Source organism: Miniopterus natalensis, chromosome 19 (genome assembly GCF_054644295.1).
Source record: "Miniopterus natalensis isolate mMinNat1 chromosome 19, mMinNat1.hap1, whole genome shotgun sequence".
In the NCBI taxonomy this organism is placed as follows: Eukaryota; Metazoa; Chordata; class Mammalia; order Chiroptera; family Miniopteridae; genus Miniopterus; species Miniopterus natalensis.
In genome coordinates, this window is record NC_142099.1 from 11,990,994 (window position 1) to 12,004,563 (window position 13,570).

The 13,570-nt window shown below is 57.8% G+C and overlaps 1 protein-coding gene across 1 annotated transcript; it reads right to left on the reverse strand.

The window, feature by feature from the left end:
* Positions 1 to 1,570: 1,570 nt before the first annotated feature.
* On the reverse strand, positions 1,571 to 12,168 carry ADAMTSL4 (ADAMTS like 4). The gene is made up of 18 exons (XM_087828054.1): positions 12,079 to 12,168; positions 9,576 to 9,677; positions 9,298 to 9,355; positions 8,662 to 9,017; positions 7,798 to 8,467; positions 7,456 to 7,558; positions 6,576 to 6,712; positions 6,050 to 6,254; positions 5,657 to 5,829; positions 5,414 to 5,525; positions 5,126 to 5,311; positions 4,836 to 4,965; positions 4,290 to 4,494; positions 3,797 to 3,973; positions 3,289 to 3,495; positions 3,000 to 3,179; positions 2,581 to 2,725; positions 1,571 to 2,426 (listed from the first exon to the last, which is right to left on the reverse strand). Exons 2-18 carry the CDS (start codon positions 9,593 to 9,595, stop codon positions 2,290 to 2,292), a joined length of 3,201 nt encoding a protein of 1,066 aa, XP_087684180.1. The 5' UTR covers positions 9,596 to 9,677; positions 12,079 to 12,168; the 3' UTR covers positions 1,571 to 2,289.
* Between the last annotated feature and the right edge of the window lie 1,402 nt (positions 12,169 to 13,570).

A 13,570-nucleotide genomic window follows, 5' to 3' on the forward strand; every position in this document is an offset into this window, starting at 1 on the left:
ACCTGTGATTGGTTCTCACGCTCAGGCCAGCTCCTAACCTGCCCAGCAACAGCCTTGAGAGGCCCTACCAGGGAGGGGGAACTTCGGGGAAGTCAGCTGAGCTGGAGCCGCCGCCCCGCCGCCCAGCCAGCCGCCCAGCCTGCAGCTTCCAGGAATCGCTGGGAGGGCCCCAGCTACTCACCACGCCCCCCCCTCCTCTAAGGACTGCGCATTCGGTATCTACTGGGCTGGCTCCAGTCTCACTTCCCTGGCGCCCCACATCTCTGATCCCCTTTCAGGTTCACCAGGGAGAGGAACACGTCTCCTTAGTGTTACTGTTTAGTCTGAGCAGAGCCATCGAGGCTGGGGTTTCCTCCTGCTCCCATTCCTCACTCACTCCTTTCCCTGGGCTAAAGTCAAGTTGTATTTTCCTTTCCCTCCCTTCCCTTTTGCCTCCTTCCTCACCCACTCTCAAGGCATAGTCCAAAGTCTTCCAGCCCAGAGATAGCCTAAGTCCAAAGGCTACAGTGTGGTGTACAGCAGCAGCCACAAGACAAGCCTTGTCCTTCACAGGGTCTGGGTGTGCTCAGGAAATGGTCACTGAGTTCAATTGTTTCTGCAGGCCTTTATGAATGGTCTTCCTCAGCCAGCTTTGTGGAGGTGCAGAGAGGGGTGGGTAGGTGGGGAAGGATGCTTCCAATGGGGAGAGGGGCCTAACCTCTGTAGCAATGACCCCTTCCTAGGCACAGGGACCCCTGGGAAGCCTGGCTTCCAGAAGCGCAGACCTGGGCTTGGCTCTCATATTGGTCGGGGTCAGGGAGAGAATCTGTTATGGAAAAGGTTGCCTGCTCTCACACCACCTCCAGCAAGCTATTTACCTTGAGAGATGAAATGGGCAGGGGAGGCAGGAGGAAGGAGACCAGGGTGAGCCATCTCTGAAGAATGTGTCTTTGGCAGGACATCCAGTACTGCCTAGAGCCAGGCTAGGCTCCACCCCCTCCAGCCATTTCTGCTGAGGGAATGGGGGACGGAAATCACTTCTCCCTCCCCCCACCCTATGAAAAGCAATAAACCAACAGCTTAATAAGGAAATGAATAATAGCAAAGGATGGGGGAGGCAGGAAGGCGGGGCCAAAGAAAGAGAACAGGAAGAAAGACCCTTGAAAAGCCGGCTGCCATTTCAGCTCAGCCCCAAATGGAAAGAAATGCTATTAGATTCCAAGAGATTTTTTAGAAAGACCCAGCCTACCAAGAAACCCACCAGAGACCAGGCAGTTTTTCCCTCAGCTCTGGACCCAAGCTCCCAACTCCATACCTAAACTGGGCGAAGTGGTGACCTCTAGTGGTCAATGACCAACCTGCAGGGCCTATGGCCTGCCAAGATGCTAGCTACCTCCAAACCCAGGCTGCTGAGCTCAGGTGACTGGGGCTCACACAGTAGCCATTTTGGACCCAGATTCTCTCCACCTGGGCTCTGAGTGTTGTTTCCCCTTCTCGCCCTTCGCTTTGACTGTACACTGCTTGCGTAGGTGGCCGGTATCGTTGGGTTTCCGTGAAGACAATAAAGAACCTGTTTCTCATTTGTCATAATCCTCTTTAATAAAAAATAAATTAGTTCTGGGATGGGGCCATTTCAGGAGGTGGGGAGTGGGAGGAGGGGCCAGGCTGCCTTATTCTAACCTTTCTCGCTCCATTCTCTGCCCAGCTGGTCCCTGTTCTGGGAAGTTAGTCTCTCTTCCTGGGGTAAGGCAGGCTTGGCAGTAGCTGACCCCCACCCCTAGCTAATGAATTATGAGAGGTAGGGAAAGAGAGACTAGGTAAGAAAAGAAGGGGTGTGAGGACAAAAGGGCGGTTTAGGAGAGTGAGGCCTGACCATGAGAACTGAGATTTAGGGCACAAAGTTGGAATTGATGGGGGGGGCAGTCACTAAGCAGCTCAGATTACTAAGGAGCTGCAAACTTGCTTTCCTCTCTGCCTAGAAAAGTCTCAGGGAAACAGGCATCATCCCCTCCCCCTTCCTTCTCAGTCTAACTTCCTTGTGAGAAGCGATACACACTTATGAGTGCACACACCCTCACACCTATGCAGGCCCAGATACACATTTGGGGACATAAGTGCACATACACCATCACAGCACCAACACATCTTGATAGTCACTGTCAGTCATCTTGCCACCTTCAACCACCCTGGGGGGGACATCCCTGGTGAGACTAGGACAAGCTGGAGAGCCAGTGGGTACAAAGCGAGCTGATTGATGGGTGACTGATGGTGGCATGAAAAACCATGAGGAGAGGGTCTCCTGGACACATTTCAGGCAGGCTCTGGGGGAGACCGCTCCAGGACATGGGCACAAGAGCGGCAACAGGTGGCTGTGTAGTAGGGATAGACGCAGAGCCGGGCCTGCACCACCAGGGGGCAATGTGGAGAGCTGTCCTTGCACTGATCATCTGCGGACAGAGGAGGCCAGTGGGCACAAGATAGTCGTCACCAAGATCCATCCCTCTGGAGGAGTGTTGCCCTCTCCCACTGGTGCTTTCTCATTTCCACCCACACTTCTGCTAACTCCATTCTACTTGGAGGTGCAGGGAGGGGCCTATTTACCAGGGCGCTGGCTGCAGGGTTGGCTGTTGCAGGGTCGTTTCTTGGAGGGCCGCAGATGAAGAGGGCATCGGCTGCTGAGGGTCTGGTTGGCAGTCAGGCACTGAACCTCCCTTGTCTGCACGCCACCCTGACAGGAGCGAGAACACTGGGGAGACCCCGGCTACCAAATCAAACCTTTGGTGTGCTCCAGGCTCCTCCTGAACCCCAGGCCTCCTCCTCCTCTGAAAGGCGTGTGTGAGAGGGACTGCCCTGGAGCATTATGACATCCCACCAGGAGTGAGCCCACCTGTCCTTCAGGTGTACAGGACATGGGACAATGTTAATCGGAGCTGGCCTTGACCTGGGGCACAGGTGGGGGGTTTAATGAGAGGGGTCTCCCCTTCACTGGAAGTCCACACTGAGCAAAGCATGGCACTCACCGGACTCCAGGGTGTAGAAAACCATCGGTCCTGGCAGTCCTGTCCCTGACAGGGCTGCAGGGCAGGGGGCCTGGGCAGGTGGGAACAGTTGCTAGGAGAAGTCACGTTGAACTCAGTCCCCAGTTTGGACACGCAGATGACATCTCTACGCTGTGTGCCAGAGCCACAATCTGAGGAGCACTGATGGAGAGGAAGCATCGGGTGTGCAAGGGGAAGGGAAGGCAAGGATCACACCCAGTTGCCCACAGGGAACCCAGTGACAGGCACCCCTCCCAGGCACCCAGCTCACCTCAGCCCAGGGCCCCGTGTACCAGCACCATGTCATCTCACAGGGCCCCAAGCTGCAGGCACGCATGTCAGGGGGGCGGCTTCCCACGGCACAGCTCTGCTCACTGGCTCCTGTTCCTGCTTCCTCCTGGCCTGCCCCACGGGCCTCCCCACTCCCAAGGCAGACCACAGAACGTCGCTGGATTCCCGTCCCACACTCGGCTGAGCACTATGGAGAAGCAGAGCAGAGGGAGCTGTGTGAGAGGGGCTGTTGGTGATGAAGGGGGAAAGAGGTAGGGGCTGAGAGGATCAATGTGTCCTGGATCCAGATCCTGGGAGTTAGGGAATGCCCCAGGGGTACCAGCCAGATAAAGGGAACCTTTGCCCTGGACCATGGTGGAAGTTTGTCTCACTTATCTCCGTGTTCCCAGCATCAGCAGTGTCTAGCACCTACTAGGTGCTTGCTCAGTAAATGTTTATTGAACTGTTTTGGAAAGGCTCTAATAGGGTGTCCTGGGTGTGGGGCCCACCTTGGTGCTCCAGTCGCTGTGGAACCAGGCCATAGTACAGGGTCCCATGTCACAGGCCTCTCTGCTGGGGGGCCGAGGGGGGCCTGACACACACTCCCGTTCGCTCACTTCATCACCATTGTTTCCAACGCATCGAACCAGCCGGCTCCTCTGGCCACGCCCACACCGCACAGAGCACTGCAGGGATGAGGGGATCCAAGGAGCTGGGTCCAGGCTTCCTCACCAGCCTCCAGCTCTGTGGCTTTTGAACAAGGATCTGCCTTTGATCCCTGGCTCAGCCGTTACATGGCTTTGTGGGGTGAGCCTGGGACTCTGGGCCCCACCCCAGGTTCAGCCTCTTATCTGACTTATAGATTGGGATTCCATATGAGATCTCGTTTGTAAAACATTTCTGCTGGTTAAAAATAAGTTGGAAAACCACTGCTCTAGCTCACTCGGGCCCACTCCCTTAGGTCCTCCCCCTCTGAGGGCCTGCTTATCTGGTCCCACTCACCTGGCTCCAGGGAGAGCGAACCTCCCAATGGCCACAGAGGCGCAGCTGGCAGGGCTGGGTGATGTTGGGCCGGGGGAGATGTCCACAGCGCTCGGGAGGCACTGAGGAGCCACCCCCCCCAAACTCCTGCCTGCAGCGTAGCTGGCGGTGCTGGGTGCCGGGGCCACAGGAGCGGCTGCAGGATGTCCACTCACCGGCCTCCCAGCTGTGGTTATGTGCAGGGTGGGGAAGAGACAGACACAGATGGCAAAAGAGAAGATGTGTGGTGCTGCCATGTGTGGTGAGAGGGCAGACAGACTGGGGGTGGGGACCCCTCAAAGGGGAGTGGGCATATTTAGCATTTGGAGTCTGGGTTCTCTTGCGGGGCTCAAGCTGCTGGGATGGAATGGCGGCCTTTCTAATCGAACATTGTCTCTGCCGCCAAGAGATTTGTGTTGCTCGCAAAGTCCAGGTAAAGCCTTCTGAACTCTTGGCAGCAAGGATGTGTTTGCCTGGAGCGGCTGTTGTATTCCTAGGACTGTAACCCTCTTTATGGGTCATACTCACTATGGGGGACATGGGGGGCCATGGCAGGGTTCCAGGGAGACTGGGGGTCTGGTGCCCACAGCACAGCTACGTTCATCCAGTTCCTCTCCTGACTCCCGAGAGATGCAGAGGAAGATGGGGCGCCAAACACCTGGAGGGGATGAGAGAGAAGCCAGGGGCTGGGATGGCTCGTAGTCTAGTGTCTGTCGGTTCCCAGATTTGGGACAGAGGTGCAGACCCGCCATCTAGGGTATGCAATCAGGAGTGCCAGGTTGGGTGCCAGTAATACAGGCTGGTGCGTGAAATCTCACCTTTTCCACAGGATGCTGAGCACTCAGAGTGTCCTGCTCGTTTCCAGAATCCGGTTGGAGACCCCAGGGGTGTCCTGGGGTGGGGTGGGGCGGGCATCTGGGGGATCCGCACCTGACGCTGGAGGATGCCAGGGGTCCGGGTGGGACGGGGTGCTGAAGCAGGTGGGGGCTCTATTCTCAAAATCTCTGTGCGGGGAGAGTCACCGAGTAGGCAAATCAGATGCTGCCACTACCTTGGAGCTTCCCTTTCATCCTTTCTCACCCTAGGTCTAGGGATCAGAGTCTTACCAGGCTGGAGTTGGGGGACACGGGGCTCTGGGGCCAGGTTCTCAAGGTTTGGAGGAGGTGAAGAGATGACATACTGATAAAAAACACCTGGGTTTTCCTCCTGAAAGATCATCTGGGGAGAAAAGGAGAAGATAATGAATGTTTGGGGTGGAAAAGGCCCCATACCACTCGCCTTCCCCCCATCTTTGCTCTCAGAGGAGGCCCCCTCCCTGGCAGCCCTGCTTCCCCAGGCCCCAAGCTCACATAGACATCCACAGGCTGGGTCGTGGGGCCCTCAGCTGACAGGCTCTCCCCCGTGCCCTCCTCTCGAGGAGGACGGTTGTACTGGAAGACAGTCCCACCGGCTGTGTAGGACCCAGGGGGGTCCACAGCCCAGTTTCCATTGATGATGGACCGACCCCCAGGGCCTCGAAGTGCTGGGTGGGGGGAGATCAGGACACATGAGGTGAGTCACTGTCCTCCGGTCCCACCACTTCCTGAACCACTCAGCGCCCCAGATACCCCATGATCTCTTGGCTTCCTTCTTCCTCCCCTTGGGGCTTGTCTGCTATGCTGCATGGGGGTGTGGAGGCCACAACCAAGAGAGCAGGAATAGAGCCCAGGGAGCCCCAAACTGGGGGAGACCAGAGAACTCACCCAGGTAGTTGGAGCTAGGCCGGAACTGGGCAATCTGGAGCTGTGAGGCTCCAGCAGGAATCCACAGGATCTTCTGATAGCCCAGAGGGCCCCCGCGGTCAGTGAGGTTCCCCGAGACGAGGTGACAGGTAGAATCATCACCCCCACAGACTCCACAGCCATCTGGACGCCTGCCGGAGCCGAGGATCCCATCACAGCCAGGGCTCTGCAGGGGAGCGGAGTGGGGCAGGGGCCACTCGAAGCCAGACACCTTATGCCTCAGCCTGGTCCTCTTGGGACCATTCAGCCCTCCGAGCATCTTGATCTTTGCACCACAAGTGAGAATGTGTTTCTCTGTCAGCCCCACAGTCCCCAGCCAGCCTCAGGGAAGCCTGGGTGTGCCTGAGGGGAGCCCGGCTTGGCAGGTGAGGACTGTCCTCTTTTCCATCTCAGGCTGGTGTTTTGTTGTGATGATAAATGAGGAGACTGTGTGTGTGTGTGTGTGTGTGTGTGTGTATGTGTGTGTGTGTGCCCCATCCTCCCTCACCAAACAGCGTCCGGCCACACAGATGTCCAGGGCTCCGGGCTGACACAGGGTCCCATCCTGGACCTTTTCAGTGTGTCGGACATAGAAGCGGAAGCCACGGGGACGACAGTTCAGTTCACAGCGCTGGGAGCCCTGAACTAAGAGACAGGGTAGGAGGTGGTTAGCCAGAGTCCCAGGTGGAAGGGTACTGGGAAAGGCCCCAGGCCCTGACAAAGTCTTGGCTTATGTCAGCTACTGAACATCTGGAGGTTGCCTAGGTCACTGTGGATGAAGGAACATGACAATTCTGTGCTCTGAAAGGTTCATTTGAGGGTCACTTAGAAATTGGGTCAGGTCAGTTTAGGTCACTGAGACCAGGGTTGTGCAAGAGGAGAAATACTTGAAACCTCTGATTATGGGAGTTCAGAGCTCATGAGGGGTTATCTTGGTATCAAGTGGCACAGGCCTAAAATGGAGCGGATGGTGACTTGGGAGCTAGTGATATAACCCCACCCAGGATCCGTGGTACATGCCCACCCTGCTGTTACTACTGGACAGGATCTCTCCCACTGTGTCCCTCTCATGCCATGTCTACTTCACCTCCTGGGATGGACTTCTCCCCAGAGGAAACCAGACAAAGGGCGCCTCTGGACACATCCTCTCCCAGCCTGACCCCTCTACTGACCACCCACTACCATCTGACCTCCTTTGAAACCCTCTCCCCTTTCCAGGCCTGTGTTGTTCCTTCACCCCAGCCCTTGAGAATAAGAAAGAAAATATGACACAATAGAAATGCAAGGGCCTGCAGAGGAGAAACAGACAGGCTGGGTGTCTCCTGCTCCATCACTCCCCAGTCTTAAGATCCCCCCCCCCCATCCAGGGGGTGGGTGAGAAACCTCACCTTCTGTGAAGGGTTCCCACTGGTACAGCTGGCCCATGAACTCCTGGGAGTCAAAGGCTGCACACTGCACGGCTCGGGGGTCTGGCTGCTCAGGGGGGCAGGGCTGAGGTGGGGGGATACAGAGGAGTCAAAGCTGGGGAGGAAAATGGGGGTATGGGTCAGGGCTGGGTTTGGGGAGTAGGGAGGAAGTCAAGTCTATGGAGGGGCTCCAAGGCTGTTACCCTGAGGAGGTCAAATGGAGGGCCCCTCTCCCTCAGGTCCAGATCTGACAGGCTGAGGACCCAGACACAGGGTCAGGGAAGCAGTAATGGAGGGGGGGTGTGGGTCCAAGGAAGAACTCACCGCTTGGATGCAGGCTCTCAGCTGCTCACTCTCCCCAGAACATCTTGGGACAGGGCTACTGGGAGCAAAGAGGCTCCACTGGGAGCTGGAGTGGGGGCCAGCCCTTAGCAGAGGCAACCAGCCATCTGGGTAGTGAGGGGCAGACTCTGTGAGGGACCTGTGGAGATTCCCCCCAGGTCTCCAGTGCTCCCGGCTCTGTTGGCCGTGGCCCCGAGGGACAGAAAGGAAAGGTTTAGGGCGTCTCTCTGCTACCCGGGGACTGGTCCAACCCTGGGAACTTGGCATTCTTGGCTGGGAGGACACGTGGAAGGAGCCACTTTCTCCTGGGGAGGGGGTGGGCAAGGGGGGCTCTGTGCCAGAGGCTTGGGCTCTAGGATGGGGCCTGGTTCTCGAAGGCACCTCAGTCAGAGCAGCCTCAGGGCCTGGGGGTTCTGCAGGGGGGGACGGGGTGCGAGCAGGTAGTTGCATAGGCGGAAACTGAGTTTGAGGGGTGTGGTTTGCAGAGGATGGCTCTGCTCCTGGAGTCAGGGATGGAAGAAGTTCTGAGGTCTGGGAGAGCTGAGATCTGGGTGGTCTCTGGGGGTGCCTGCGGTTCCGATGGAGTGGCAAAGCAAAGGGCACTCTCCCATAACCAAACATTCCTGGCTTGATGGGGTCTCGAACCCGGGACCTGAGAAGGTGTTGCAGACATTGGGTCACGGCTCTGGCTGTCTCTTACCCTGCCTTCCTTCATCCCTCTATTTCCTGGCACCAGAGCTAAGCGCCCCACCCCCTTAAGCCCCTAGTCTTTCCTCCCCTTTCCTCTACCCCAAGCCCCACCCCTTGCCTAAAGCCCACCCCTTCCCTCAAAGCCCCACCCCTCACCTCTTGGCTCCTTGAATCTCCTGGGCTTCCTCTCTCCCTAACTGGGAAGCAGGACCTCGAAGTGGGCCACCTCTTCCCCGAGGCTGTGGCCTGTACAGGGGGAGAGTTTCTCGGGGATTTTGGGGTCTGGGGCCCTGACTTCGGGGGAGCAAGGTTTCTGGATGTCTTGGGGGCCTGGATGGGAGGGGTGGGCCCTGGTGGAGTTGAGCTGTAGGGAGCTGACATGTACGGCTCCTGCGTTGCACCCCCACACCACATGGCTGGGAGCAAGAGGCCCACTGGTCCCAAGGACCCCAGATGCCCTCAGGGCCCTGGCCTTCCTCAGAGGGTGTTTGAAGAGCGTGTCCAGACAACACCTATATAGACAAAAAGGTCGAACAAAAGTAGAATGATTTTAGAGGGAACAGTACAGAGAGGCTCTAGTCCAATGCTCAAGGCTCAGGGAGGCTGTTACCAGCCCAAAGTCACATTCAAGGAGTTAGGGAGTTGGGGAGAAGGGGAGGCAGGGGTGGCCACGTGTGAGAAAGGGGCCACGGCTCATCCGAGGCTGCGGGAAATGGAGGCATGACCTGGAGAAGTGGGTGGGAGGTCAGGGGAGATGAAAGGATCGCAGCTTCTGGTCCCTCCCTGGCTCACCTCCTGATCCAGGCAGAGCTGAGGGAGGGACAGAAGCAGCATCAGACCGAACGGGGGCCTACAAACCGAAGACAGAGTGGGGGTGTTGGACAGGGGCCAGAGTTGGTCTTGCAACACTGCCCCTCACTCACCCCCAGCAAGCTCCCCACATCCTGATGCCTATTTCTCAGAAAGCAGAAGTTACTCATCACTTCCCCCTCCCCGCCCCTCCCAGTAACCATCTTTCCCTCCCTTCCAGGGACAGTGCCATTCCTCCACCCTGGCGGCCCACCTCTTACCTGCCCGCCCACTTCTCCATCGCTCCTCCTTGAAGGGGCAAGGAAGGAGGGGACCAGAAGTAAACACACTACTCAGGCATCTGGACGCGGAGGGGGAGCGCTCTGCAGGGACAGAAGCCTGGTGGTTACCCCAGAAAGCTTGGGGTTGGGCGTGATGACTCCTCAGAAGGCCATCTCGAAATGAGGATGGAGGGGTGGAGGAAGGCTGGCCCATCCCTTTCTGACCCTAAGGGTGAGTGGGAGAAGGCATGCTGCCCTTGTCCAGCTGCTGAGGCTAGAGGGTGGAGGGCTCAGACTCAGCCTCCTCCCCTCAGCCCCGCAGGAACTTCTTAGCTCCTCCCTAGCCCAGCTAGGAGCTGTTTCTAAACCAGCTCTGGCACATCCATCTTTCTTAAAATGGTCTTCATCTGGCTCCTACTCCTGCCCTCCTGGAGGTCCTGTGAGGAGGAGAGAGGCTCGGGTGAGGACATGCCAGACGCCCCCTTGGGGAGCTGACAAGAAGCCCCTTGGGCCTTCTGTTTCCTATCTGCCTCCCAGTCTTTTCTTCCCTTCTTAGCTAAGCTCCTTCTGGAACACTCAGGCACATGTCTGCCTGCCTCAAACTAAGTGGGATAAACTAAGTGGGCTGATGGCTTAATCACTAGAGAAGCAGGTGATTTTTCCACTTCGACTTAACCTCCCTTTAGGGGTCAGTGTCCAGCATTGGTTCAGTGAGGTCTTATTCCAGGCATGACTGTGATGGACTGGAGGAACCTGGGAAGGAGAGATGCAGCTATAGCTGCCGTCACTCCCCAATCACAGGCCTGCCATTCTGAAGAGCGCAGAAGTCCGCCCCAAAGTCTAGCTTTGGTCAGTCAGGAAAGTGGAGCTTGGAACCCTCCCCTGACTCAAAGCCTGACTCTCCTATGGCTCCCCCATTGCCCTCCAGTCCCTTCCTGCTCAATACCAGCCCTTCCCACCCCCACGCTTCATCCCACTCTTAGTTATGCTTTCCAGGAAAAAAAAAATGTTTCTGTTGGATCTGAAAGGCACCCGGGAAAGGAGTCCAAGGAGCCAGTGCCGAGGTGGGCCAGCTCAGGGGCCAGAAAATGACAGAGGGAAGGGCAGGAATGTGCTTGGGGATAGCAACACTCAGCCCCACTCTCTCTCTGAGACCCCAGGACTTGGGAATTTGAGGGCAGGACCACAATGGTTGAGCCTGACCTGCAGGGTCAACCCAGCTGCTTGGGGCTGGGGAAGGGGTTGCTGATGGCTGCTCCTTCCCCTGGCATTGCTGACCACTGAGGTCAGTGACTCCACCCTGATGGAGGGGGCGGGCCGTAGTGGTTGCAGAGAAGGGCCAAAGTTCCACCCAAACCTTCCACTCTCTGCCTGACTCAGTTACTTGAGGTTGAAGGGAAGGAGAGATGAGGGTGATGGTCACCGTCTGTGCCTTCTCTGCTGTGGGGTCCCCTTTCCACTCCCTCTCTGACTCTGCTTCTCTCTGCTACCCCAGGCCTGAATCTTGCCGTCTCTTTCCATGGGTCTACCCAGCACACATAATCCTGTCATGAGCTGGGTTTGGCTTTGGCAGTTCCCTGGAGAAGTGAGGGGTGGAGGGTGGGGGTGACGTGAGCTCCTGGGGCCCTGGCCAGGCCTGGCTCCCTCTCTGGAAAAGTCCCACCCCAACCCCCTGCGCAGCTGGGCAGGGGGCCGATGGCCCCTCCACTGCAGAAACAGGACACACATTTGTGCTTTTTACCCATTTTCATGTCCCTCATTTGGTGGGTCTCACTGACCAGGGTGAGGGAAGGAGAGGTCAGAAGTGGTACTTTGGTGCCAGGCTGGACACTGGTCTGGACAAACCTGGGCTCCTCCTGGCCACACCTCCACACTGGCCAGTGAAGATCAAAGAGGCGAGAGACCTGGGCAGGGCTAATCCTTTCACCCCCAGAGGGACCCACCTCTGGGAAACGGGTGGTGCTGCGGGGGAAGAGGGCTGGACAACATGTTTCAGGGCTGGCAAGGAGAGTCCCTGTCCTGGGTAGAGCTCCTTGGTCCTCACTGTGCCCTCCATTCCTGGGTCCTGGAGGACCACCCAACAGGTGTCCTTCCTTCTAGTCAGCAGGCTGGGCTGGATCAGGGGCGCCGCTTGCATCCCTCTCAGCGCCCCTGTCCCCCAACTCTCGGAGCGACTGGGGGGGGCACAAGGGGAGGGCAGGAGGTGCTGGCGCGTGCGAGGAGGTCCTGGGTATGTTTTCCAACTTTACTATGTGACTTAGTAGGAATTCTGGCTGGTTCTTCTCCCGGGCGACCGGGACAGAGTTCCACGGGATCAGAGCCCCCTCCCCCGGAATCTGACCTCAGGGACTGGAGGATCTTCAGAGGCTAGAAGAGCTGGGGCCAGGGTCGTGGCTGGGGCGCGAACTCGGGTCGCGGGGAGCGGGGGCGGCGCGGGGCGGGTGGCCTAACGGGACCCGGGAGAGAGGGCGCCGGGGCCGGGGATCCCAGGGAGGGTCGGTACCTGCTCTGCGCGGCCCGGGAGGCCCGTTAACCCTCTGCGCCCGGGAGCTCTCTCGAGGCAGCCTGGCTCCGCGGCGGCCACGGCGGCCCCTGAGCCCGGCTCCGGCCACTGCCGCCTCCGGCCGCGGCTCCGCCCCGGCCACGCCCCCGCCACGCCCGCCACGCGCCCAGTCCGCGCCCCTCGGCGGCCCCCACGTGGGGCGGCCCACCCCCCACCCTGTTCTCCAGGGCCACCCACTCCCGGGAGCCCGCTGACGGCTCCGGGGGCGAGGCGCGGGCGGTCCCGGCCGGTTGGGAGGCAGCGGTCGCCCGGGCGCTGTCCTTGGGCCCTTGCGCTGGGCAGGACGGGACTCGGGGCTGCAGGACCCGCGCCTCCCGACCGGCTCCGAGGGGGCGCTGCGAGAGGGGCGCCCAGAGCGGCGCCGGACCCCGCGCAGCTTGGGCCCCACATGGGGGCCGTGCACCCGGGCGGGATGGCCCCGCGCGCCCCCAGACACGCGTGGGGCAAGGCCCTCTCCTCCACGCAGCCTCTCGTGCTAGCCCTTGCGGGTCCCCAGTTGGGCCGTGCACCATGCGGTTCTGACGGCCCAGGGACCTCTATGAGCCTCGGTTTCTTCACCTGTAAAATGGGGCGTAGCGGGAGGAAGGCGCTGATTTAGGAGTCGCGATCTGGGTGTGAACCTCCGCTTCAGTACTTGCGGTCTTGGATGAGCACTTCAACCTTTCTGTACTGCAGTTTCCTCATCTGTAAAATGGGGCTAATCTGACATATATGATAGGCTTGGAAATATGTCTGTATCCATTCATATCCGGAATAATGCACCCCAGACTCGGAATATGCAGTGACACCTGGGATGGGGTACAGGGTTGGGGAGGAAAAAACAGGTTTTCACTTTTTAGACTATATGTTTATTTTGTTTGAATTTTTTTTTTTTAAATCTTTGATTTCGCAGAAAGGAAGGGAGAGATAGAAACATCAATGGTGAGAGTCATTGATCTGCTGCCTCGAGCCCGAAACCCCAGCATGTACCCTGAGCGGGACTCGAACCCTATCTCCTGGATCCTACGTTTATGCTCAACCACTGAGCCACATGCCGCCAGGCTGTTGTTTGAATTTTTAACCACAAGTGTTACCTGTGTAATATATTGCCCTGGCCAGTTTCGCTCAGTGGTTAGAGTGACCGCCGAGGGACTGAAGGGTCGCGGGTTCCATTCCTGGTTGCAGGTTGGTCCTCCAGCTGATCCCCAGGCGGGGAATGTGTGGGAGGCAACCAATCCATGTGTCTCTCTTACATGGGTGTTTCTGTCTCCCTCCCTTCCACTCTCTCTAAAAAATCAATGGAAAAAATATCCTTGAGTGAGAATTAAATAAATTTACATAATGGCTGACACAGAGTAAGTAATAAATGGTCACTACTATTTAAGAATTTTTTATTTGCCATATACTCATGAGCGACAGTTGTATATTTTGGGTCTATTCAGTATTTTCTTTT

Excerpts from the sequence above, each read along its gene's own strand:
- ADAMTSL4 (XM_087828054.1), bottom strand. The coding sequence starts at position 9,595 with ATGGAGAAGTGGGCGGGCAG. Across the intron at positions 3,180-3,288 it reads ACACGGGGCCCTGGGCTGAG|TGCTCCTCAGATTGTGGCTC; the intron begins GTGAGCTGGGTG and ends CCTCTCCATCAG. Across the intron at positions 2,427-2,580 it reads ACCCTGCAGCCAGCGCCCTG|ATGATCAGTGCAAGGACAGC; the intron begins GTAAATAGGCCC and ends CTCTGTCCGCAG.